The 22894-nt window shown below is 56.7% G+C and overlaps 4 protein-coding genes across 5 annotated transcripts; all 4 read right to left on the reverse strand.

The window, feature by feature from the left end:
• Nucleotides 1–270: 270 nt before the first annotated feature.
• On the reverse strand, nucleotides 271–2869 carry SMIM24 (small integral membrane protein 24). Its single transcript, XM_081230782.1, has 3 exons — nucleotides 2717–2869; nucleotides 2514–2625; nucleotides 271–1346 (listed from the first exon to the last, which is right to left on the reverse strand). Exons 1-3 carry the CDS (start codon nucleotides 2793–2795, stop codon nucleotides 1247–1249), a joined length of 291 nt encoding a protein of 96 aa, XP_081086908.1. The 5' UTR covers nucleotides 2796–2869; the 3' UTR covers nucleotides 271–1246.
• A 1291-nt stretch (nucleotides 2870–4160) lies between these two features.
• Nucleotides 4161–7110, reverse strand: LOC308615387 (small integral membrane protein 24-like). Its single transcript, XM_081230781.1, has 4 exons — nucleotides 6856–7110; nucleotides 6133–6244; nucleotides 5806–5871; nucleotides 4161–4612 (listed from the first exon to the last, which is right to left on the reverse strand). The coding sequence occupies exons 1-4, from the start codon at nucleotides 6920–6922 to the stop codon at nucleotides 4480–4482; spliced, it is 378 nt and encodes a 125-aa protein (XP_081086907.1). The 5' UTR covers nucleotides 6923–7110; the 3' UTR covers nucleotides 4161–4479.
• A 1785-nt stretch (nucleotides 7111–8895) lies between these two features.
• SMIM44 (small integral membrane protein 44) lies at nucleotides 8896–9839 on the reverse strand. The gene is made up of 3 exons (XM_081232949.1): nucleotides 9745–9839; nucleotides 9341–9551; nucleotides 8896–9199 (listed from the first exon to the last, which is right to left on the reverse strand). The coding sequence occupies exons 2-3, from the start codon at nucleotides 9540–9542 to the stop codon at nucleotides 8961–8963; spliced, it is 441 nt and encodes a 146-aa protein (XP_081089075.1). The 5' UTR covers nucleotides 9543–9551; nucleotides 9745–9839; the 3' UTR covers nucleotides 8896–8960.
• A 2966-nt stretch (nucleotides 9840–12805) lies between these two features.
• DOHH (deoxyhypusine hydroxylase) lies at nucleotides 12806–22092 on the reverse strand. Of its 2 annotated transcripts, none has more exons than XM_081231163.1 (5): nucleotides 21792–22092; nucleotides 17516–17840; nucleotides 15810–15886; nucleotides 14436–14676; nucleotides 12806–13181 (listed from the first exon to the last, which is right to left on the reverse strand). In XM_081231163.1, exons 2-5 carry the CDS (start codon nucleotides 17787–17789, stop codon nucleotides 12862–12864), a joined length of 912 nt encoding a protein of 303 aa, XP_081087289.1. In that variant the 5' UTR covers nucleotides 17790–17840; nucleotides 21792–22092; the 3' UTR covers nucleotides 12806–12861. The 2 variants fall into 2 exon arrangements, with proteins under 2 accessions (XP_081087289.1, XP_081087290.1); XM_081231164.1 differs by lacking the exon at nucleotides 21792–22092 and adding an exon at nucleotides 21417–21739.
• Between the last annotated feature and the right edge of the window lie 802 nt (nucleotides 22093–22894).

The raw sequence follows: 22894 nt of genomic DNA on the forward strand, positions 1-22894 counted from the left end.
CCAAAGGAACGCCCCTCCAAACGCCCCTCGACGCCCCCTAGTGGGGAAGTCCCGCTCCCTGAGGAAGGGGAGGAGCCCCGATAGCCCCTCCCTTCTCCCTTCCCGACCCCCTCAACACTGCCACCCACCCGGAAGCCCCGGACCTCGCACAGAGGAGACTGGAGAGCGGAAAACTGCCCTCCCAGAGCTGCCGTCGGAAAACACCCTCTGACCTTCAGGATCCCCCGAGTCTGTGGTGGGAGGCCCATTTGCCCCGCTCCATCTTCACCATTTCAGCATAACAAAAAGCCGACATTTATTAGACGCTTTTGGGCTGCTGGGTTCTGCGCTCAGGATTTCTGTAGACCGTATTTCATTCAAACCTCATGACGACTTGTGAAGAATCTATTATCCTCCCCTTTTACAGGACAGGACACTTAGGCACAGAGAGGTTAAGTTACTTGCCTCGGGGCTACACAGCAAAGAAGTGGGGACTCCAACTCCTTCCCCTTCTCCATGGCGCCTCCCCACAAGGAGTGCAGGACTGGAAGAAGGGGTGGTGCTGCTGCTCCCCCCCCCCACTACTCTCACTCCTGCACCCTCACCCCAGGCCCTGGGAGTCCCAGCCTCCAGGACTGTGCCCCGAAATCAGCACAAGGTAGGAGGAGCCCTCATCTCCCAGGAAACGGCCTTGCTCTGAGCCAGCTCAAAGTTCACGTTCAGGAGTAACAAGCCGAGGCCAGGAGGGGGGCTGGGAGACAAGTGACTCCTATGGATTCGTCGAAGCAGGCCTGGAAAACTCTTGGAAGAGCTTGCAGGTGGGCAAGAGGAGGACCTGGCTTCTCCGATGATATCCAAAGGGCAATAGAAATGGGAGGTGGGAGAAGAAATCAAAAGGGCCAAAAGCTGCCAGCGATGCAGACTGGGTAGAGATACGAGATAGCAGGGGGTCTCGGGGAGGTGGGTTGTTCCTTGTACCAGGGGTGTCCTCCAAGCTCAAGAAGAATCATCAGGTGGAGACCAAGCTTGGGAACGGGTACGGGGCGACCAGGTAACGCGCAGAGAGCCCTCCAAGAGGGACTTGGGGCAGGTCCTCAGTCCTCTGCACTCAAGGGCCACTTTACCCTGAATCCCAGATGGAGTTATCTCACTGGCCCCAAGGCCGGGTCCTTGCTGATAGGGTATGGAGAAGGCACTGGGGCATCTTTGGGTGGCTGCCTGGAGGAGATGAGTGGGAAACCTTCACGGGGAGGAGCTTGCCATTGCTTCATGGTTCGGAGGCCCCTCTCTCCTCCATTTCCAACCCCCAGTCGCCCTCTCCCTCCTTCTCCTCATTTCTCACAGTCTCCTCTTCCTCCTCTTTATTGCTGTGGAGACAAGAAGGGCCCAGGTAACCCAAGTTAATAAGGACAGACAGTGTTCCGGGCTTCTTACAATGCTCACAGAACCTCTGAGTCCTGCAGGCACCCTTGTTGTTCCCATGGTAAGGAAGGGGACAACGAGGCTCAGGCAGCTTAGGACACCAGCCCCGTTTGAACACGAAGGAAGTGCTTGAGCCCATAGGTGAGCTGCATGAGCCAAAACCAATAAGGGGTTTCAAAACCGTGGGTTAGTGGACAGGCAGAGAGATGGGGGATGGACCGACGGATGGGTGGATGGGTGGTGGGAAGGTGGGTGGTTGGATGCTGGAGGGAGGGAAGGAGAGAGAAACAGAGGGAGACAGGGAGGGAGGGCTGATGCATGGATGGATGATGGACGGCTGGAGGGAGGAAGGGAAGGACAGGTGGATGGATAAATGGATGGGTTTCGCGTGGGGGGTGATAAAGGCTTTACAGACCCCCTCCCCCAAAAAAGACTTTACAGACCCCCTCCCCCCAAAAAAGACTTTACAGACCCCTTCCCCCCAAAAAAGATTTTACAGACCCCAACTGAAACACATATTAGGGATGGGCTTCTCTGTGAGGAAGCCACCCTCATTTTGCAGGTCGGCAGTCAGGACAGAAGAGAGTGAGGTTATGTGAGGCCCCCATGGATTCTGAATCAAAGAATTACCCCCTGGGGCTTCCCTGGTGGCACAGTGGTTGAGAATCTGCCTGCCAATGCAGGGGACACGGGTTCGAGCCCTGGTCCGGGAAGATCCCACATGCCGCGGAGCAACAGAGCCCGTGAGCCACAGCTACTGAGCCTGCGCGTCTGGAGCCTGTGCTCCACAACAAGAGAGGCCGCGATAGTGAGAGGCCCGCGCACCGCGATGAAGAGTGGCCCCCGCTCTCTGCAACTAGAGAAAGCCCTCGCACAGAAACGAAGACCCAACACAGCCATAAATAAATAAATAAATTTATAAAAAAAAGAAAAAAAAGAATTACCCCCTGGTCCTGCCCGGCTTCCTTGGAGGATGTTCGCAGAGGGGAGGGGCTAAGAGGGGGCCCGACACGGGGAGGGGCTTAGGGGGCGGGACTCATAGAGGGGAGGGGCTTACAGAGGAGAGATTTCGAGATTTCGAGAGGGAGGGGCTCAGAAAGATGAGGACCCACCTGTCCCCGGGCTCGCTGCACCAGATGGCATAGACCAAGGTGAGGACAAAGATGAGGAACAGGGAGGCCAACGCAGCCCCTAGCCCCACCAGCCACGGCTTCCGGTGGGCCACTGCGGGTGGGAGCAAGGCGAGGTCAGCAGCCTGGCCGCCAGCTTGGGACTTTCTTCCCCACCGCACTCCCACTCCCTCCCAGAGCCTTACAGGGTTGGGCCTGAACCAGCCTCGGGACCAGAGCTGCGAGAAGGGAGAATTGGCCAGGGGTCGTCCAGAATCTATCCATCCTTCTCCGTCTGTCCTCGCCCCTGTCCAGCAGGTTGCCGCCCCAGCCAGAGGGGGAAGTGGCCTGCGCAGGGCACCCCAGGGCAGGATGTGGCCGGTGCCGCAGGAAGTCGGGGGTAGGGCCCCCTCACTGGGTTCCGGGCACCATGGGGAGGGGCTCAGGGTCCCAAGCGTCCGTCCTAGCCCCCATCTCCCTGAGGCCTATCCTGACCCTGTCACTCCCCACGGCCAGGGACATGGGAGGGGGGGCTCAGGAAAGATGGGGAACTCATTTCCTGAGCGCCTGCTATGTGCCAGGTCTTGCAGTGGCTCTTGAGCTCCGGCACCTCCTTCAAGCCTCACACTCTGACGGTCAGAACTCTTGTCCTCACGTTGCAGAAGAGGAGACAACTCGAGGCTCAGAGAGGTCAGGCCACTTCCCCTTGGCCACACAGCATCCCCAAAGAACATAGTTCTCCCAGCTAGGAACGCCCCCTACCCCAACCCTCTCCCATCCTGGGACATGAACCTCCAAATTTGACCTTAGCCAGAGCCTGCACATGCCCCATCCTTTGGGCAGCCTGGGCTTCCATCCCAGCTCTGCCAGCAACAGCCAGGGAGAGCTGGGCCAGTGGCTTCCTTCTTTCTAAGTCTCAGTATTTTCAGCCGGAAAATGAGACTAATTGCAAACTGACCGAGACGGAGACCATAAGGATGCTAGGCGTTCAGTGGGAGCACCTATTAGGGAGATTATTACATTTTTTTAATTTATGGTTTTTCTGCCCCCTAGTGGACAATCCTGGGATGTTCTCAGACAGAAGCTCCCCGCCTTCTGGACTGGATCCTATCAACGGCAGCTACCTGCTCCAAAAGGGAGCCCTAAATGCCAGCCTTTATCAAAGTTCTCATTAGGAAATGGTTAACATCCAGGGCAAGGTCCAGGGCCCGTAGAAAGTGAGGAGAGGGGGGAGGTTGGAAACAGGGAGCACCTTTCCAAGATCCCTTTCCAAGGTCGCGCACGCGGGGGCACCGCACCCTCCAAGACCCAGTTCCCAGAAATGGAGTCACGTGACCCAAAACCCTGGGTTGGGGCGGGGGGAAGCAAGGCTTTCCTAGGAGACGGCCCTCGGGGCTCGGGACAGCAGAATCGAGATTGCAGGGGGAGCGCTTAATCTGCCCAGGGTATCTGGGCACCGTGGAGTTTGGTTTCCCACCCTTGCCTGGGCGTTACCCCCAACCCCAAAAGCTGTCTCCTCAAGGGGAAACTAAGTCCCACGGGCTGACAGTAGCCCTTCTGAAGGGCTCTTCACCAAGAGGCAGTCCCTGGCCAATACTGGTCCTGAAGCTGAGTGGGAGGGAGGAGGCTCTGGCAGATAGATATCAGGCAGAGGGCAAAGAAATCAGGCAATGGGTAGAAGCAGGTGGGGCCATGAAATTGCAGGGGTTGGGTTTTCTCAGTAACCAGGAGTGCTCTCCGAATGCAAGAAGAATCACCAGGTGGTACAAATCATAACACATATAGACCACATAACGCACAAAGATCCCTCCTTGAGCGGGGAGGGGTGGTCCCAAGCCTCTTCATTCAGGACGCTGTACTCTCAACCCCAGATGGAGTCACTGCAGTGGCTTCAGGTTCAGGTCATTGCTTCTAGGGTGTGGAAGGGGCACCCCTGGGGGGCTGCCTGGAGGCAGCGGCTGAGGAGTCTTCACATAGCCATGTTCTTGACTTTCTCCTGGTCTCTGCGCTCCTCTTTCTCCTCCAGCTCCAGCCCCAAGTTACTCTCTCCTTCCTTCTCGGCCTTTTTCTCCTTCTCTTTCTTCCCCTTCTTGTCTTCTTTACTGTAGGGACACAAAGGCCCCAGACCACAATAAGAAACAGTCACTCCCATTTAACGAACACTTACCTGTGCCAGGTCTTATGATGAGCGCTTTACAAAAAGAATCTTTGTTGAATCTTCAAAACAGCCCTAACAAGGCAGCCTTGTTATTTCCATTTCACAAAGGCAGAAACTAAGGTTCAATTGTCCCATGGAAGGGTGGGTGGGTGGGAGGAAGGAAGGAAGGAAGGAAGGAAGGAAGGATGGGAGGATGCATGGATGGGAGGATGCATGGACGGATGCATGCATGGATGGATGGGTGGGTGGGTGGATGGGTGGATGCGTGGATGGATGGATGGATGGATGGAGGAATGAATAAGGCAGGGAGGAAACTACAAATTAGGAGCGCCTGTGGGATCTGGAACCTCCAGCACATCCTGGGAGTAGGAATCACATTTTACTGGGGCTGAGCTGGGTCGTAGACAAAGCACAGTCTGGCCCACACCTGTCCCTCAGGCATCTTGGGCTCAGCTGAGAATCTCCCAGCCAGGATAGTGTCCTCCCAGCTCCTGAGCTCCTACTTCTGTCCCCAAGCCTTTGCCCAAATTGGGATCTTGCCCTGAAAGAGCCCCCAGCCCTGCCTGCATCCCTGAGCCAGGATCATGGGAGACACTGAGCCCAGGAGAGTCACCCACACCAAATCACACACTTGTGCACAGTCCCTACACAATCCCACACCACAGTCTTGTTCAACAGGTATTTATTAAGTGCCTACTGTGTGCCAGGCCCTGTGCCAGGCCCTGGGGCCAGAGCCAGGACCAAAGCTAAGTTCTGTTCACTTACTGGAAGCCACTATCTAGTGTCGAGAAACCGGTAAATGACTAAGATAATTTCAGCTGGTGATACATGCAAAGACAGATGCAGGGCTGTGGCGGAGAGAGTGTGAGGAAGGCTGGTGGTCAAGGTGGGCTTCTGTGAGGAAGAAACATCTGAGCAGGGACTGAAGGAGAGATGGAGCCAGCCAGAAGATATGGGGAAAGGTGTACAAAGTAGAACCAACAGTAAGTGCAAAGACCCTGGGGCAGGAACGTGCTTGAGGTGTTCAAGGACAGAAAGAGGTCATCCGCGCACACCCACCCCTCCCCTCCTCGAGGAGGGGCCTCACGCAGACCCCCTGACCCCCACACACGTCTACACATGCTCACACGGCAGTACCTCAGGTCCACCTCCTCGTTCGAGCAGGGATCCATCCTGAATGCGGACTCCTCTTCATCCTCGGTTCTGCAGAAGAGATGGAGATGGAGGGGTGAGGGCGGGTGAAGGGTGGGAAGTGGGGGCAGCCTCAGCCTCAGTCTCCCCCAGGCTGGGGGGACTCCAGGAAGCAAGAGAGGGGGGCTGCATGGCTGTCCTGAGCTGTGGGAGCAGGGGGAGCAGGGAAATGGGGAGACAAGAAAGGGACCAGAGAGGGTCATGAGGTAGGAGGGGGTGCCCAGCGCTTTGGGGTGTGGGGAGGAGCTGGAGGGTGGGGAAAGGGGCTCCCACCTCTCTTTGGAGCACCAGATATGGTTGGCCAGCATGAGGATGAAGACGATGAACAGGAACACCACGACAGCAGCCAGGCCCACCAGCCATGGCTTCAGATGGCGCTCTGAGGCTGTTAGGAGGTTGGGGCAGAGGAGACTCAGAAATGGGAAAGGTGGGGGGCCCCCGAAAGGACAGGGGGCGAAGGGTGCAGGGGATGCTCAGACAGAGGAGTCTTGGAAAGGGGCTGGGTTTCACAGGTGGTTTTGTTTTTGTTTTTTGACTGCGCCCTGCGGCATGCAGGATCTTAGTTACCCGACCAGGGATCAAACCCGTGCCCCGTGCCCCCTGCAGTGGAAGCACTAAGTCTTAACCACTGGACCGCCGGGGAAGTCCTTTAAAATTTTTCTTTCTTTTTTTTTTTTTTTTTTGGCTGCACCGCAGCTTTTGGGACCTTAGTTCCCTGACCAGGGATTGAACCCAGGTCCCAGGCAGTGACCCAGGTGGGTTTTAGAGAAGGGGACGGGGCTCTGAGAGGAAGGGGTGCTCAGGGATGAGGTGGGAGGCCCAGAGGGAGTGGGAGAGTTAGGGAGGCTGCCTCCAAGAGGGGCCTGACCCCATTCCTCTTCTGCCTGCCCACTCGGAGGCCTTGGTTTTTCATCAAAGGGGGAGATGGCGAGCCTGTGTCCAAGCCCATCCCCACAACCCGTCCTCCCGCCCCCGCCCCAGAGGTCGGAGCCCTACCCTGCTGGGCCTCAGCCGGCGACAGGAGCAGGGCGCTGAGCAGGAGAAGGGTCTCCAGGGTCCCCATGGCACGGAGGATCCAGCAGTCCAGGGATGGGAGTGCGCAGTCTGGTCAGGATCAGGGGAGACCCTGCCCAGCCCCTGATAAGGGGGCAGGCAGGTCTGGGGGCGGGGCAGGCCCAGATCAGAGGGCCCCTCCCTTTGCCCCACCTGGTTGGCATCCACCCCCTCTCCCCTGCCTTCCAGGAGGGCAGACTCTGGACCTGGTGTAACGATTAACACGGGAGTCCGGCCCCTCTGCCCTGCACCCCACCCAAGACCGCCAGCCTCAGTGTCCCCAGGCTCCCCGCCACAGGCGCCGGGCTGAACTGGCCCTGAGCTTCCTTCCCGACTCAGTGCTTTTACACATCATTACGATCCTTTCTCTGCATGCACCATGAAATTTTGCCACCTGCGTTTTACAGAGAAGCCAGGGAAGCCAGGAGCATCAGGCTGGGCAGAAGCAGCCAGAGCTAGATGTAAACGCGGGTCTCTCCCACCACCAGCTTATACTGGCTCCTCTTGGGTCCCCGACCCCTGGGGACCCACAGCCAGCTCCAGGGGGAGCAAACAGGGCAAGAAGGGATGGGCCACCATCCACCTCCAAACCCAGTTGCTACCGTGTGGTCGGAGAACGGGGCCCCTGGGATAGCTGATGACTCAGATTCCTGGCTCTCCTGCGTGTCAACCTTGATCCCCAGGTTGATTAGATAGGGGGCCCTGCCCGGGCGAATGGGGACCCCACCCCAGCTGCCACGGGACAGCCACAGCCCAAGCACATGGCAGGAAGGCTGGGATGGGGAGGCCTGGCCCTTCTCCAGGCCTGAGACCTCCATCGGACGCCTAGGGGCAGGGGGAGCACCAGCATCATTGCCCACACATGTACGGAGTGCCTGTGAATTCCTGGAGCCCCCTCCCTTCCCGAGGTCTGACCACGGTCGCTGTGCCCGAGGGCCACTCAGTGGAGCCCAGGACAAGCCCAGTTCGACCAGCCAGGCAGGCACAGGTGAAGCTCCTACTGTGCGCCCCAGCCCATGCAAAACTCAGGAGCGAAGGAAGCCCTCAGTCTAGTTAGGAAGTCAGGACCCCCAAAGACAGACCCATCCAGCTGCCGAACCAGGAATGAGGTGAGAGACGGGAGCTGAGAAGATTCTGAGGTGGAGGAGCCCAGCGGAGCAGGCTTCTGCTTTCCGAGGCAGGTCGCTGGGCCAGCCTCTTTCCGCAAAACGTTCTCTCTACTCTGACCGAGTCATTTCTGGGCTGTGTGCCTCTGTTTTCCCATCTGATAAATGGGTGCAATAAATCATACCTCAGAGGATTTAACGAGATAACGTTAATACAAGGAAAAGGGTTGCTTAGCATACAACAGCAGGCACATTCGAAGCTCTAGCTAAGGGTTGGCTACTATTATTGTTGTTATTATTATTTTTAATCTTCTTAGTATTTTTTGGTTTACAGGTTGCCAAGGGCTTGGTGGAGGCCGGGTGGAGTTAGGCTCTGGGACTATGGGGGAAACCAGAGTGTGGAAATAAATCAGTGTCCAGGGCTTCCCTGGTGGCGCAGTGGTCAAGAATCCGCCTGCCAATGCAGAGGACATGGGTTCAAGCCCTGGTCCGGGAAGATCCCACATGCCACAGAGCAACTAAGCCCATGCACCACAACTACTGAGCCTGCACTCTAGAGCCCGCGAGCCACAACTACTGTGCCCACATGCCACAACTACTGAAGCCCACGCGCCTAGAGCCCGTGCTCCACAACAAGAGAAGCCACCGCAATGAGAAGAAGCCCACGCACCGCAATGAAGAGTAGCCCCCACTCGCCGCAACTAGAGAAAGCCCGCGCACAGCAATGAAGACCCAACACAGCCAAAAATAAATTAAAAATAAAATAAATTAATTAAAAAAAATTCAGTGTCCAGCCACTAGAGTCCACCAGCCAAGAAAGAGAACGTTCTCTGTCAAGACAGCGCAGATCAAAGGTGAAAGGGGTCCGATGGGCACAAGTCCGGTTTATACAACCGCCAAAGGGGCTGGAACCGGCTCCCAGGCTGGAGGGCAGGGCCCGGCTCAGCCCAGCTTCCAGAAGGAGCTTCGGGCTGGTGGGTCTTTGAAGGCGATGGAGGGGTGGTGGCAGGGCCGGGCGGTGGCTTCTGCGGGGGCCCCCTCGCTGCCCCAAGCAGCGTCCTCGTCAACCCGCCAGGCCAGCGCCAGCTGCAGGTCCAGCTCCTCCAGACTCTCGTCCTCGGGGCTCTCGGGCAGCTCCCGGGGGGCATCCTCCTGGTGCGGCTTCGGGCCGAATGCCCAGTCTGAGGCAGGAGGCTGGTGAGGAGCATCCCCGGGCCCGGCCACCCTCTGCCCCCTCCCTGGCAAGGAGAGGCCCTCGGACACCCCCCCACCAAGTGGCCCAGCACTAGCCCAATCCAGGCTCGTAGTGGGTAGTGGCTCACCGGCCAGGTCGTGGGCGAGGTCCTTGATGAGATGCCCGACAATGGCATAGGCTACGGCCACCACGACGAATGCAGCCAGAAGCAGGTACAGCGCGTACCTGGGGAGGCGGATGGTGTCCAGCGGCGGTGGGCGGTACTCCTCGTAGAGTGGCGAGGCCGGGCTCCAGCCCTCCATCCCCTCCTCGACTGCCAGCACTGGCATGGCAGCCACCTGGAGCAGGGGTCGGCCAGGTGGTGACCCGCCGGGCGGAAGTATTAAGGAGCTTTTGGGTAAGAGGATTTGGGGCTCCCCCACGGCCTCCATCTGCCTGGATGGATCACGTTGCAAATCACTTCCGCCCACTGGCCCCCTCCCTTGCTCAGCTCCAACCATGCCAGGTGCTACCCTGCACGTCCATCCCCACCTCAGGGCCTTTGCACAGGATGCTCCCTCTTCTGGGAAAATCCCTGCTCTCGTGGAGCTGACGTTCAAGATGGAGAGATAGACTCTGAGAAATGCATAACCTTAGAGTAAATGATATATTGTGTTAGAAAGCAAAGAGTGGTTTGAGGGTACTGTGGGGGGAGACCATGGTCTAATAGAGCAGCCTCTCACAGTAGAGCAGCCAAGACCATGTTCAGATGACATTTGAGCAGAGACCCAGAGGAGGAAGGGAACCGGCCATGGGAGTACCAAAGCTTTCCAGGCAGAGGAAATATTCAGTGCAAAGGACCTGGGGCAGGACTTTGCTGGGCTTGCTGGACGGGACCTGACTCAGGTGCTCACGGGCGCCCTCCGGTGGCTGCTGAGGGGAAGACAGACTGTAGGGGCGACGATGGACCCGACTCAGGTGCTCACGGGCGCCCTCAGGTGGCTTCTCTGGGGAAGACAGACTGTGGGCTGAGGATGGGAGCCAGGGATGGGGAGGAGGGATTGAGCTGGTCCAGGTGGGCAATAATGATGCTGGACCAGGTGGAGGCAGAGGCTTGGCGGGGGGGGGGGCAATGGACAGAGCTGGGGTAGATCTTAAACTGATCAAACCCCGATGTTTGCAGGCTGAGCACCTGAAATGATAGAGGTTCCATTTCCTGTGGGAGGAGCCACTTTGGGAGGTAACGACGAATTCTAAGGACATACTAAGTTTGGGATGCCTCATCGATATCTAAGTGGAGATGTCCAAACTGGACCCCGAGTCAAGAGCTCAGAGGAGGCCCCGGGCTGGAGTCAGGACAGTGGGCGTCATTGGGACATAGATGGGGTTCGAGCCCCAAGAGTGGATGAGACCGCCCGGGCGGGGTTGTGGGTGGGGCCGGAGGACTCAGCCCTGGGCCAGTGAGGGAGAGGAACGGGAGATGGAGGCGGGCCCAGAGGCGGAGTCCCTGAGAATTTCCCAGGAACAGGGTGGCTGGCCGGATCAGAGGCTGCTGAGAGGGGGAGGGCGCAGACTGAGATGTGACCACCATATTTCGACACTGGGAGGTCACCTGTGGGCAAGGACGGTTCTGGGGACAGGAGGGGCGGTCCTAGTTGGCGCAGGTTTGAGAGAGCTGCAAGTCATGGAGTCAGGAAGGGCTGTGGATGGTGGTGGTTCATGTTTTTAAGAAATTACAGCTTGAAGGGGGGAAAATGGCGGAGGGGGTGGTGATGGGATGAATTGGTAGATTGGGATTGACATATACACACTAATATGTATAAAATAGATAACTAATAAGAACCTGCTGTATAAAAAATAAATAAAATTCAAAAAAGAAAAAAAAATTACAGCCTGTCTATGCTGACGGGCAGAGAGAAAACTGGAGAAGGGAGAAAGGCTGAAGTGGTGGCCGAGTTGGCGAGAGGGGCTGGGGGCCAGGGGATAAATGGGGGAGGGGGCCCGCAGCTAGCGCCCGAGGGTGACGCTGTGAGATAACAAGAGATCTGTTTGGTCTTCGTCCTGGTTCCTGGCTTGGAGCTCCCAGGACCGTGTAATTTCCTGAGTGATGGGGGAGAGGGGAGCCTCCTTTGTGGTTCATAATCAGCCCCTTTCCACCACGCCTGCGTGTATGCTAATGAGGGCGGGGGCGTGGCAGCTTCGGGATGGGGGCTGGTGGCCAGGGGAACTGACCCTGGGATTAGAGAGATGGAACTTTCAGCCCCACCCCTCAGGGAGAGGAGAGGGGCTGGGGACTGAGCTTATTGCCAATGGCCAGTGATTTGCCAAATCATGCCCACGTGATGGAACCTCCATAAAAATCCTACAGGAAGGGGCTTGGAGGGCTTCTGAGCAGGTTAAAAGCATCCACCCCAAACTCCACGGGGACAGAAGCTCCTGTGTTTCCGACCCTTCAGACCTTGTGCCTCTTCATCTGGCTGTTCATTTGCCTCGTTTATGATAAACAGGTTAAGTAAAGTGCTTTCCTGATTCTGTGAGCCATTCTTGCAAATCATCAAATGTGAGCAGGGGTGGTGGGAACCCCAATTCATAACCAGTCTGTCAGAAGGATGGGAGGTCCGGACTTGGGACCTGCATCTGAAGTGGGGGTAGTCCTGCAGGACTGAACCCTGAACCTGGAGGGTCTGCACTGATCCAGGGTAGATAGTGTCAGAACTGAACTGAATTGCAGGACACCCAGCTGACATCCACGGAGAAACGGAGAATTGCTTGGTGTGGAAAATGCCTCACATGTAAAATTAGGTTCTCTTGTTAACACCCATTTTATAGAGTGGTAAATGGGCTGCTTGAGACTGCATGAGGAGGAAGTAAGGGAGGTAGGTAGGATGGGAACTCATAGCCCGGACTCTTAGTCATACCACTAAACCCCTTCCCCTATGCCCCCAATAGGAGTAGGTGAGGATGAGGTTTGGAGAGGGCCAGGATACAGGGCTGTTCCCCCTCACCCCCTTTGGGGGATCTGGCTGGGCAGATTTTACCCCTGGGAACTGATGTGAAACAGGGCCACAGGCTTGTGTCGGTCATACAGTGTCTGGGGCAGGGCAGATCCCAGAGCTGAGCTCTCCAAACGCCCTGGCCCCCCACACTTAGGATATGTTCCTTTAGAGCAGCTGACCCTCACCCCAGAGGCCCCCCAACACACTCTGAGAGTCATCGCTTGGCAAAAATAATTTAGTAGTCCATTGGGGAATGTCCTGAGACCTGCTTGTCCCTCCCTGAGCTCCAGCCCAGGCCACCCCAACCAGGGACCACCTGCCCACCCCAAGGACAGCTCTCTGACGCCCCCAGACCCTGCCCAGGCCCGACGGGGACAGGCTTGCCCACAGCACCTTTCCCTGCACCCCCTCATTCCTAGAGAAGCTGGGCCACAGCACCCCAACCCCCCAGAGCACAGCCCTGTCCCTGGACCCCCTAGATACCCCTCCCACGCCAACACTGCAGCCCTGCACTCAGAGGGGCAGAGAAGAGACTTCAGCCTGGCCCCGGGGAGCCTGCAGTCCACTCGGGGGTTCAAGATGCGAAAGCGGCTGGGAAGCAGGGAAGCGAGATGCAATTCATTCCAACACGGTTTATGGGCAGAGTCCTCAAGGGAGACAGCCGGGCGCGGCCCTAGGAGGGGGGTGGGCGCAGGTGCTCCAGCGCGTCCGCGTACTGGAAGGCCGGCCCCGTCTCATACTCGTACATGTCCAGGGCCACCTCGCAGCTCTCCCGCACCACACGCTCGGGGTCTGCTGCATGGGCCCGCAGGGCGGCCAGGCAGGCGGGCCGGGCGATGGCCCCCAGGGCCTCTGCGCACTCGTGCCGCACCATGGGGTTCTCGGCGGGTCGCGCCAGGGCTGCCGCCAGCTGGGGCACGGCCGCCTCGTGCTGCAGCTGGCCCAGGACGTAGCCGATCTCGTGGCGGAAAAGGGCACTGCCGCAGCACAGGCCTGCAGGAGAGAGAGTTGCAGGCTGGGGGCGCCATCGGGACAGGAGGGGACCTGGGGCGGGGCAGCCTGGGGACAGAAGTGTCCAAGAGGGGTGGAAAGGGTTCCCCGTCTCCAGGACACCCCGCCCTAGTGCTCAGCGCTGCCCAGAGGGAGGGCCCGGAGACACGGGGCAGGAGAAGCAGCGAGGGGCCAGCCAGGCACTGGGAACTCCGCCCTCCCTCCGGCCGGACTGGGCGTGGCCTCCTCCTTCCCAGGCCCAGGGTCCCTCCCGGCCTCTCCCTGGACTTCTGTACTCTGCATTGTCCTCACACCAGCCAGTGCTATTTGCAGGCACGTTGTGCATTTGTGCTTCTGGGTTTCTTCCCACACGACTCCACACACGATAGAGTCTTATCAGTGACACTGGGAATCCCGGGCCTTTCACCCCACCACAGCCAGACAGGCCACGCTTCTCCTGATGGGGATCCGTGGCCGGACCTGGGAGTGACCTGCCTGCGATCAGATGCCACTTTTCAGGCAGAGCTGGTTTGAAGCAGGCCCGCCAGACTGTGCGGCCCCTGCTCCGAGCATGACCCAGGACAAACCCACCACCCACCCACTCTGTGCTCCCACCCGGCATCCCCTGGGTCCCGGGTCATGGTGATGGCCGGGCATCTCCTCTGCCAGACAGGAAGCTCCAGGAGGGCAGAGGGGGCCTCTGAGTGCTCTGTAGACCAGAAGCAGACCACCTCAGGCATGGGGGCGGGTGCCAGGGGACCCCAGGATTCCCCGAGTCCCCCCGCCTTTTCAGGTGGGGGAACCACAGCCCCGCAGGCTTGCACGGGGCTCCCTGCAGAGCTGGGATGCAAATGACACAAGTAAATGATGACAGGGCCTCTGGGGAATTCCCTGGTGGGCCAGCGGTTAAGACTCCGCTTCCAATGCAGGGGGCGCAGGTTCGATCCCTAGTCGGGGAACTAAGATCCCGCATGCCTCGCGGCATGGCCAAAAAAAGTTTTAAAACAAAAACGAAAAACAAAAAAACAGGGCCTCTGGGGATCAAATCCCAACTCTGCTGCTCGGACCACTGTGTGATCTTGGGCAAGTATCTCTGCCTCTCTAGGCCTAGGCTTCCTCCACAGAGAAGAGGGGATAATGAGGAGTACCGGCCCCAGGATGCAAGTGCCCTGGGACGCTGGGCTGCCCCGTATGACAGATGTGGCCACTGGGCCTCCCCAAGGGGCCCCGACCCTGCCCCCCGGGGCCCCTCCTCACCCTCGGCCAGCGCCAGGGCAGCCTCCTCCCCGCCAGCGTCGCGCAGGGCGAACATGGCTCGGTATCGGTCGAAGAGCGGCCGGGCCTCATCCAGCAGTGCCACCCGCAGCCGCCCCACGTCGCGCTCCTTGGCAGATGGGGCTGGATCCACGGAGAGGTAGGGCCCCTGAGCCACCGGCTCCCCGCTGTGCTGCTGCAACCACTCCAGCCGCCGGACGGCCAGCTGGCACGTCTCTGCCACCTGCGGGGACAGGGGGGTGGATGTGCCAGGCCCTCCCCCAGCCCCCAGGGCTCCCGGTTTAGCAGGGGTGGAGCCAACAGACACAGGACCAACTGATCCTTCCAGACTGGAGACAAACCAGCAGGGGCTGCTGTGATTAGAGAGTGACCAGGGGCAGAGGGCCAGGAGGGGCTAGCTTGAAGGTGACATCAGAACCAGTGGGAGAGGCATCAGGTGGAATCAGCCAGTGCAAAGGCCCCGAGGCAGGACGTGCCAGACCTGTCAGGGAAAAGCCAACAACAGAGATGACCTGAGGTGGCTGGGCCAGACTACTTGGGGCCTGCGGGCTTGGGATTTTGTCCTAAAGGTGATGACAAACGGTGAGTCTTTAGGCACAGAGTAGGTTAACAGATGATGGATAAACAAATGTGGTCCCTCCACACACAGGAGCATCACTCAGCCATGAAAAGGAGAGAAGCCTTGACACTCGCTACCACGTGGATGGACCCTGAGAACACGATGCTCAGTGAGAGAAGCCAGACACAGAAGGACCCACGGTGTGTGATTCCATTGATGGGAAACGTCCAGAACAGGCAGATCCACAGACACAGAGGGTGGGTTCCTGGTTGTCAGGGGCCAGGGAGGGGGTGGGGAGTGACTGCTGATGGGGGTGGGGTTTCCTTTTGGGGGGGATGGAATGTTCTGGAATTAGATAGTGGTGATGGCTGTACAACTCTGTGGATGTACTAAAAACCATCCAAGTGTACACTTTCAAAGGGTGGATGTTATGGTATGTGACATATCTCAATAAAGCTGTTATTTAAAGAAAAAAGAAGGAAGGAGGAAGGCAGCAGGGAGACCCTGAACGAGGCTGGGTGGCCCCAGGCGGCAGAAGTGGAGAAGTGGGTGGGTTGGGGGATCTCCCACAGGTGCAGGGACTGCCGGTGGGAGTCCGGGAGAGGGGAGAGGGGGACGGGGCCGGCCGACCAGGGCAGGTGCTACATGTGAATCAAGAGTTCAGGTTTGCCCAGTGGGGCAGTGGTCCTCTCTCGGCATCCCTGGGCTGGGTGGTTATCCTGGCAACCAGGCACAGGGTCTGAGGCTGGTTCCTGGACCCGAAGTACAGAGGGGGGGTGGGGGAGGGGCCACGTTACCTCGATGACAGGGTCAGTGGAGTACTGCTTCAGGATCTCCAGCACCTCTGGGTTCCCAATGGCCCCCAGGGCCTCCCCTGAGAAGAACAGGGCAGAGAGCTCGTGTTGGTTGGGTGGGAAACGCCCTGAATGCCTCGGCGGGTGGAGGCGCTAACCAGCACCAATGCCTCCTCCGTGATCCCCCTCCCCATCACTCTGCCTGTATCCTGTGGGCCGCTCTAGCCACTGAGGTTTGGAGCTGGAGCCGGTCCAGCCCTGAAGCTGTGACAGTTAGAGTCCCTTCCCCAGAAATCAGGCTTTGCTGGAACCAGACTCAGACCCCGCCCCGGCCCGCACCCCCAGAGCTCATGGCCTAGAGGGGAGACACAGACAAGCGTGTCATTACAACTTGGGGACACAGGTGGCAAGGAGCCAACAACAGTTGGCTGAGTCAAGCCCATCAAGGGGAGCCCTGAAAACCCGGAGAAGGTTTTTAAGTTGCGCTGTGGGCAAGGACGGTCAGCAGACCAGCACCATCCTGCCTCAGGGCCTTTGCAAAGGCTGTGCCCGCTACCTGGAGCACCTCTCCCCAGACATCTACCTAGATAACTCCCTTACTTCACTCAGGTCTTTTAATTGGTAACCACCAATTAAAAATGGCAACACCAGACTTCCCCTGTGGTCCAGTGGTTAAGACTCTGCGCGTCAAATGCAGGGCGTGCGGGTTTGATCCCTAGGATCCCACATGCCCCGTGGCGAGGCCAAAAAAAAAAAGGGCAACACCTCCAGCACCCGAATCCCGCCCATTGCTTTATTTTCCTCCTTAGCATTTACATAAGTGTTTCCACCGTAACATGACTGGGTGTTCTACAAAATCACACACTCAAACTAACAGCGCTTATGGGACAAGAGAGGTTTGGGGTCGAACATTCTTTGTAAGGAGAGCTCCAACAGCATCGGTGATTGGGATCTTGAGAGGTCCCCAGGGCAGCCTGGCGTAGCTGGAGATTATCATGGAGAATATGAAAAAGGCCCAAAAACAATCAAATGGAAACAATACCCCCTGCTGGCTATGAGCTCACTGGATATATCAATACAAACGCAGCCTTGGCTGCACAGACCCGCCAAGGATGTTCCTATTCCATCTTGTTTGCCGTCTGTGTCCCTTGTGAGAACAGGGCCTGGCCCACAGCAGGCAGTCCATAAACATGTCTGGTGAATGAACTGAATGAGTGACCTCAGGGGTTGACCATCCATGGCCACCATCGAAAGACACCATATGTCTTTGTATGAACGAAGAATGTTTTTTCCATTTTTAAATGGTTTTTTAAAAATCAAAAGGGGACTTCCCTGGTGGTGTAGTGGTTGAGAGTCCGCCTGCCAATGCAGGGGACACGGGTTCGATCCCTGGTCTGGGAAGATCCCACATGCCACGGAGCAACTAAGCCCGTGAGCCATTAAAAAAAAAAAGAGAGAGAGAAAGAAAAAAATCAAAATCAAAAGGATCACATTTTATGACGCGTAAAAGTGACGTGAGATTCAAATCTCAGGGCCCATAAAGTTGGACTGGCTGGCGGCCACACGCCCATCTGTTGACTGGGCTTTAGGGTGGCTCTTATGCTGCAGTGGCAGAGTTGAGACCCGGGACAGAGATCGTGGGAAGATATTTATCGCCCACCCCTTCCAGAGCCAGCCTGGTATAGCCCACACCCTCACCCGCCGCTCACCTGCCTCGTGGCGCACCATGGGCTCCTGGCGGGTGTCACGAAGCACGTCCACCAGCACGGGGATGGCGCGTGAGTCCTGCATCTGACCCAGGCAGTAGGCCAGCTCGTGCTTGAGCAGGGCCGAGTCGTCGCTGAAGGCCCGGCTGATCCAGGAGATGGCTGCTGGACCCCCGAGCCCGCGCAGTGTGAACAACGCCCGGAAGCGGGCCTGCAGGGGCTTCTGGGGGTCCACCAGCATCTGCCCCAACCCCTCCACCTCCTGCTCCGTCACCATGGCGCTGCCGCTGGGCTTGGGCTAAACCAGGGGACTCGTGGGCTCGAGAACCTGCGGCAGAAAACCAAGAGGCCAGGTGAGAGGCGCCCTTCGCCGCTCGCTGACTTGTTCGTTTCAGTGTTAGGACCTCGGGGGTGGGGGTGGTTTCCTAACTGCTGACCAGCCTGGGCATCTGGGTTCAAAGCCCGGCTCCGACCCTGCCTACTTGCTGTGTGGCCTTCCCTAAGGTACTTTCCCTCTCTGAGCCTCTGGCCTATACAGGAAGTCCCCTACATACAAACGAGTTCCCATTCCGAGAGCGCTTCTGTAAGTCCAATTTGTTCATAAGTCCAACAAAGTTAGCCTACGTACCCAACTAACATAATCGGCTACAGAGTACTGTAATAGGTTTATAATACTTTTCACACAGATAATACACACACAAAACAAAAAAAACAAAAAAATAAATAAAGGACATTGAGAAGTTTCTCTATCTCCTCCATCACTTTTCCACACTTCTTTGGTATTATCGTCGACATCATTGGTACAGCAGATTTCACATGTTCCATGATCTTGTCCTTCTTTAGAATTGTTCTGATGGCTGAACGATTCATGTTACAAGAACGAGTGACGTCTACCATGTTTTCACCTGGCCCCAGTCTCTCAATTATTTTCACTTTTGTTTCCATCATTATTGCTTGGCGGTTCTTAGCAGTACCAGCTACATCACCACTGCTTTTACGCTTGCTTCCAGACATCCTGGGCTTGAAATAAAGATACTGTACTACTGTACTCTGTACAGTACTGTAAAGAACACAAAAGCACAACCACTTGTAGAGGATGCACACACGTGACAAGGTACGCCGGACACATGAACTAACTTACTGGACATGTGAACGCACGTCCACATCTTTGAAAGTTCGCAACTTGAAGGTTTGTATGTAGGGGACTTACTGTCCACTGGCAATGACCTCTGCTGGTCTGCTCTCTACACAGCAGCCAGAGGGAATGTGGTAGCTGGTCCCCAAGATGACCCTCAATGACCCCCACCTCCTGGTATCCATGTCCTGTGTGGCCCCCCTCCCACACCAAATAGGGCTGACCTGGATGAATAACAGGATATGGGAGAAATGGCACTGTGACTTCTGAGGGTCATAAGAGACACTGTGGCTTCCTCCTTGCTGGCTCTAGCAGAAGCCAGCAGCCATACTGTGAGGAGGCTCAACCAGCCATATGTAGGGGCCCACGTGGTGGGGAACGAGGCCTCCCACCAACAGCCAGGTGAGAGCAGCGGGTTGAGAGCAGCTTCTCCAGCCTTCAGATGACGCAGCCCTAGCCAGTGTCTGCACTGCAACATCACAAGAGATGAGAGCCAAAACCACCTGGCTAAACCAGGCCCAGATCCCTGGCCCACAGTGTTTACTATTCTTTAAAGCTACTAAGTATGGGGTAATTTGTTACAAAGCAAATCAGGTAACTGATACAAGAATCCTTTCAGTATATAAACTGGACCCTGTGACTCCCTCACAAAATCCTCCTATGGGCCTCAAGACTCCAAACTCCTTAACTGTCCCAATGGCCCTGCACAACCTGCCCCCATCACCTCCCCACCCTCCCCTCCTCCCTCTCTCCCCCTCACTCACTCTGCTCCACCAACCAGGCTTCCCCACTGTTCCTCCAATACACCAGGCACAGTCCTGCTTCAGGGTCTCTGCACGGGCTATTCTAGCCCTCAAGAACACTCTTCACCAAATGCCCCCATGCTCACTCTCTCATTTCCTTGGGTCGCAAATGCCACCTCCTCGGGGAAGCCTTCCCTGATCCCGGTCTTGTTCTGCTTTATCTTTCTTTGAAGCAGTTACCACCACGAGATATCATATTTGATATTTCGGTTTAGCTGCTTATGGTTGGTCTTAACCCTCGTTTGAGAACTCTGAAGGCAGGGACTGAGTCTCTCTTGGTCACGGCTGGACTCCCAGCCCACAACTCCTCGGTGAGAAAAATGACCATAATAATAACAGCATCTGACATTTACAAAGGATGTGCTATGTGCCACACATCTCTTCTAAGCCCTTTACATTCCTGAACTCATTCCATCCTCGCCATAACTCTTTGAGACAAGCACCATGATTGTCACTGTTTTACTGGAGAGGACACACAAGCACAGAGAGGTGAATCACTTGCTTAGGAACCGCTGAAGAGTTATAAATCCAGGCAGCTGGACTCCCGAGTCAAGCTCTAAACCACAAACGCCATGTTGAATAGATGGATTAAGATTAAAGGACACAGCTGAGGCTGGGCTCCATCCTCCAGACCAATGACATGCTTCGTGAACCTGACAAGCAGGCTGTAGCTCCCAGAGGCGTCAGTAGGGCTGAGCAGGTATAATGGGGGAAGTGCAGCTGCCTGCGCACAGGTGACCATCAAAGGAGGCGACATGCAAAAGAGTGATCATCAGAAACCACAGAAGCCAGGGGTGAGCAAGCTGGCAAGGCATCATGGACCATCGAGACCCAACTCTTTCTTCTACACAGATGAGCTGTGACCTGTCTGGGGTCACACAGCAAGTCAAGTGCAGACAGCACCCAGGACTCATGAATCCTGGTCTGTGCAGGGCCTCCCTCAAGACACAAAGGAGAGACACACACTATTTTGTTCGCTGTTGTATCCCCAAGGCCCAGCACAGTGTCTGTCGCTATGGCAGCGGGCACTCAATAAGTATTGTTGAATGAACTGGGCACCCACTGCCTGCCAGGCACGGTATTGAGTGGTTTATACACAGTATAAATCTGTATCATTCTGTAAATAAGCGTAAAGGGCACATGGACATCACAGAGTTGCTGTGAATGGAATGATGCTCATAGAGCACTTAGTACCCACTGCTGGTACTTAGTAGGCACTTGATAAACCAGAGCTGGTATTAAATATTTCCACAGGGAGGGCCTTCCCTGGTGGCGCAGTGGTTAAGAATCCGCCTGCCAATGCAGGGGACACGGGTTCGAGCCCTGGTCCGGGAAGATCCCACATGCCGTGGAGCAACCAAGTCCGTGCGCCATAACTACTGAGCCTGCTCTCTAGAGCCCGCGAATCACAGCTACTGAGCCCGCGTGCCACAACTACTGAAGCCCGCGCGCCTAGAGCCTGTTCTCCTCAACAAGAGAAGCCACCGCAGTGAGAAGCCTGCGCACCGCAACGAAGAGCAGCCCCCGCTCGCCGCAACTAGAGGAAGCCTGCGCGCAGCAACGAAGACCCAACGCAGCCAAAAATAAATAAATTTATTAAAAAAAAATCTCCACAGGGAGCCCAACACCCACCTCTATACGCAGGAGGACAAGTAAGGGGGTACACCTGGAAGCCCGCTACCCATATATTAGGCCCATTTTTCAATGGGAAGGGGGACAGGGGTATGGACATGGGGTTGAGGGCATCAGCCCCCAACCAAGGCAGAATCTGGGAATCTGCTCACCCCTGCGAAGGCGTGTCTTAGAAACAGACACGTAGAATTAGTAAGGGAGGGATGGAGTACGAGACGTTCTGGATGCTGGAAATCCGCCCCCTTGAGGATTCTCTAAACCAAGAATTCCCAACAAAAAGATCTCCGATAACTAGACGCGCCCCTCAGAGAGGGGTGGCCCCGACACGGCATACCTTGGGGCTGCTGGCAGGATCCCCCAGCGACGACCAGCTCCCCAACGCTCCTTGGAAGAGACTCCCAGGAACTGGGTGTCTCTAGCTCTGTTTAAGTGGATCCCCCAGTACTGGATCCCTCACAGGTTGGTTCTCCCAGAACCCCAAGAAAGGGGTTGCCCAACATGGGACCCCACGTGCTGACTCTTTAGTGAAGAGATCCCCGGAGGCAGAGTCTCCAGAATTCGTGGGGAAGAGCTCGCCGGGATCTGTCAGAAGGAAGCCCTCCGATCCCCCCAGCCAAAGAATCCCAGAGCCGGGACCCCCAACGAGGCGTCCTCCACGTTTCCCCCGCCGCCGGAACTCCCCAGCGAGCTCCCGGATCAGAGGACCTACCGGACCGGCCTGCTCCCGCCGCTGCCACCACCCGCGATGCTCCTAGAGCGCCCTGGGGGCCGCCATCTTGCCGCCCACGTGATAGGGCCGGACGGTACCAACGCAGCACCGAGGGGGAAATCTAGTCAAAGGCTCCGCAGCGTGAGGAGGCCCGGAAGCGCGAGTTAGCACCGGTGCCATAGCTCACACTCACACATCAGGCGGAGTCTAAGGGCATTTCTCAGGGAAAGGGAAGGGCAACTTCCATCCTTTCCCTGCAAGAGATTTTCTCCGGCCTCCCCAGCCGGTACGACGAGTGGAAATGGTTTGTGCCTATTCAGCCCGGAGGTGGGGCCGGATTGCGATAGAGCATGCGTAGTGTGCCTGGGGCGTGGTCAAGTTTCAGGGCCGCGGCCAATGGACTCCCGTGGCTAGACGCGAGATTGGGAGGGATGAAAACAAGGACTTGAGCCAGTCGTTCATTTATTCATTCATTTAACAAATAGTTTATGGGCGCTGAGGACAAGACGGCCTGCAGCCCTTACCCTTATCAACCTCACAGTCTGGTTGTCTGAAGGAGACAAACAGTAATAGGATAAGTAAAAATACTTATTAGGTGGTGACAGGCTAAGGAGGAAAATATAGTCACGTTGGTGCATGTATGGGTGGGCAGTTTTAGGAAGGACTTGGCTTTACTCTGACAAAATGAGAAACCACTGGAGTGTCGTAATCAGGGAAATGGCGTACTCTGACTGTTAACAGGATCCTTCAGGCTGGTGAGTAGAAAACAGACAGGAGGGACGGTGAAGGGAGAGAGAAGTATTCAGATTCTGGATTAATTCTGAAGGTGGAGCCAACAGGATTTGTGGCTGGATTGGATATGGCATTTGGAAGAAAGAGTTCTGTTAAGGCTAAGTACAAGGTTTTTGACACGTAGGAAGGATGGAGCAACCATGAACCATTAGCCTCCCCATCCTAGACCTCCAGGGTCCTGTTAACTCTACCTCTGAAATAGAGTCGGAATTCAGGCACTTTGCTCATCTACCGCCCCCATGAAGGTCCAAGCCACCACTGGCTGCCACCAGCCAGAGAAAAGAGAGCTTGTAAGTGATTGTGTCAAAAGA

Source organism: Mesoplodon bidens (genome assembly GCF_964165515.1).
Source record: "Mesoplodon bidens genome assembly, chromosome: 4".
Taxonomy (NCBI): Eukaryota; Metazoa; Chordata; class Mammalia; order Artiodactyla; family Ziphiidae; genus Mesoplodon; species Mesoplodon bidens.

Bases quoted from the DNA above. Each gene is read 5' to 3' on its own strand.
- SMIM24 (XM_081230782.1), bottom strand. From the start codon at position 2,795: ATGGATAGATTCTGGACGACCCCTGGCCAATTCTCCCTTCTCGCAGCT. The intron at 2,626-2,716 runs GTAAGGCTCTGG...TCCCACCCGCAG, and splicing joins GCTGGTTCAGGCCCAACCCT to TGGCCCACCGGAAGCCGTGG. The intron at 1,347-2,513 runs GTGGGTCCTCAT...TTGTCTCCACAG, and splicing joins TGCAGCGAGCCCGGGGACAG to CAATAAAGAGGAGGAAGAGG.
- LOC308615387 (XM_081230781.1), bottom strand. From the start codon at position 6,922: ATGGGGACCCTGGAGACCCTTCTCCTGCTCAGCGCCCTGCTCCTGTCG. The intron at 6,245-6,855 runs GTAGGGCTCCGA...ACCTCCTAACAG, and splicing joins GCCGGCTGAGGCCCAGCAGG to CCTCAGAGCGCCATCTGAAG. The intron at 4,613-5,805 runs GTACTGCCGTGT...GTGTCCCTACAG, and splicing joins AACGAGGAGGTGGACCTGAG to TAAAGAAGACAAGAAGGGGA.
- SMIM44 (XM_081232949.1), bottom strand. From the start codon at position 9,542: ATGCCAGTGCTGGCAGTCGAGGAGGGGATGGAGGGCTGGAGCCCGGCC. The intron at 9,200-9,340 runs GTGAGCCACTAC...CTCCTGCCTCAG, and splicing joins CCTCGCCCACGACCTGGCCG to ACTGGGCATTCGGCCCGAAG.
- DOHH (XM_081231163.1), bottom strand. From the start codon at position 17,789: ATGGTGACGGAGCAGGAGGTGGAGGGGTTGGGGCAGATGCTGGTGGAC. The intron at 15,887-17,515 runs GTGAGCGGCGGG...TGTTCTTCTCAG, and splicing joins CATGGTGCGCCACGAGGCAG to GGGAGGCCCTGGGGGCCATT. The intron at 14,677-15,809 runs GTAACGTGGCCC...CTGTCCCCGCAG, and splicing joins CCACTGACCCTGTCATCGAG to GTGGCAGAGACGTGCCAGCT.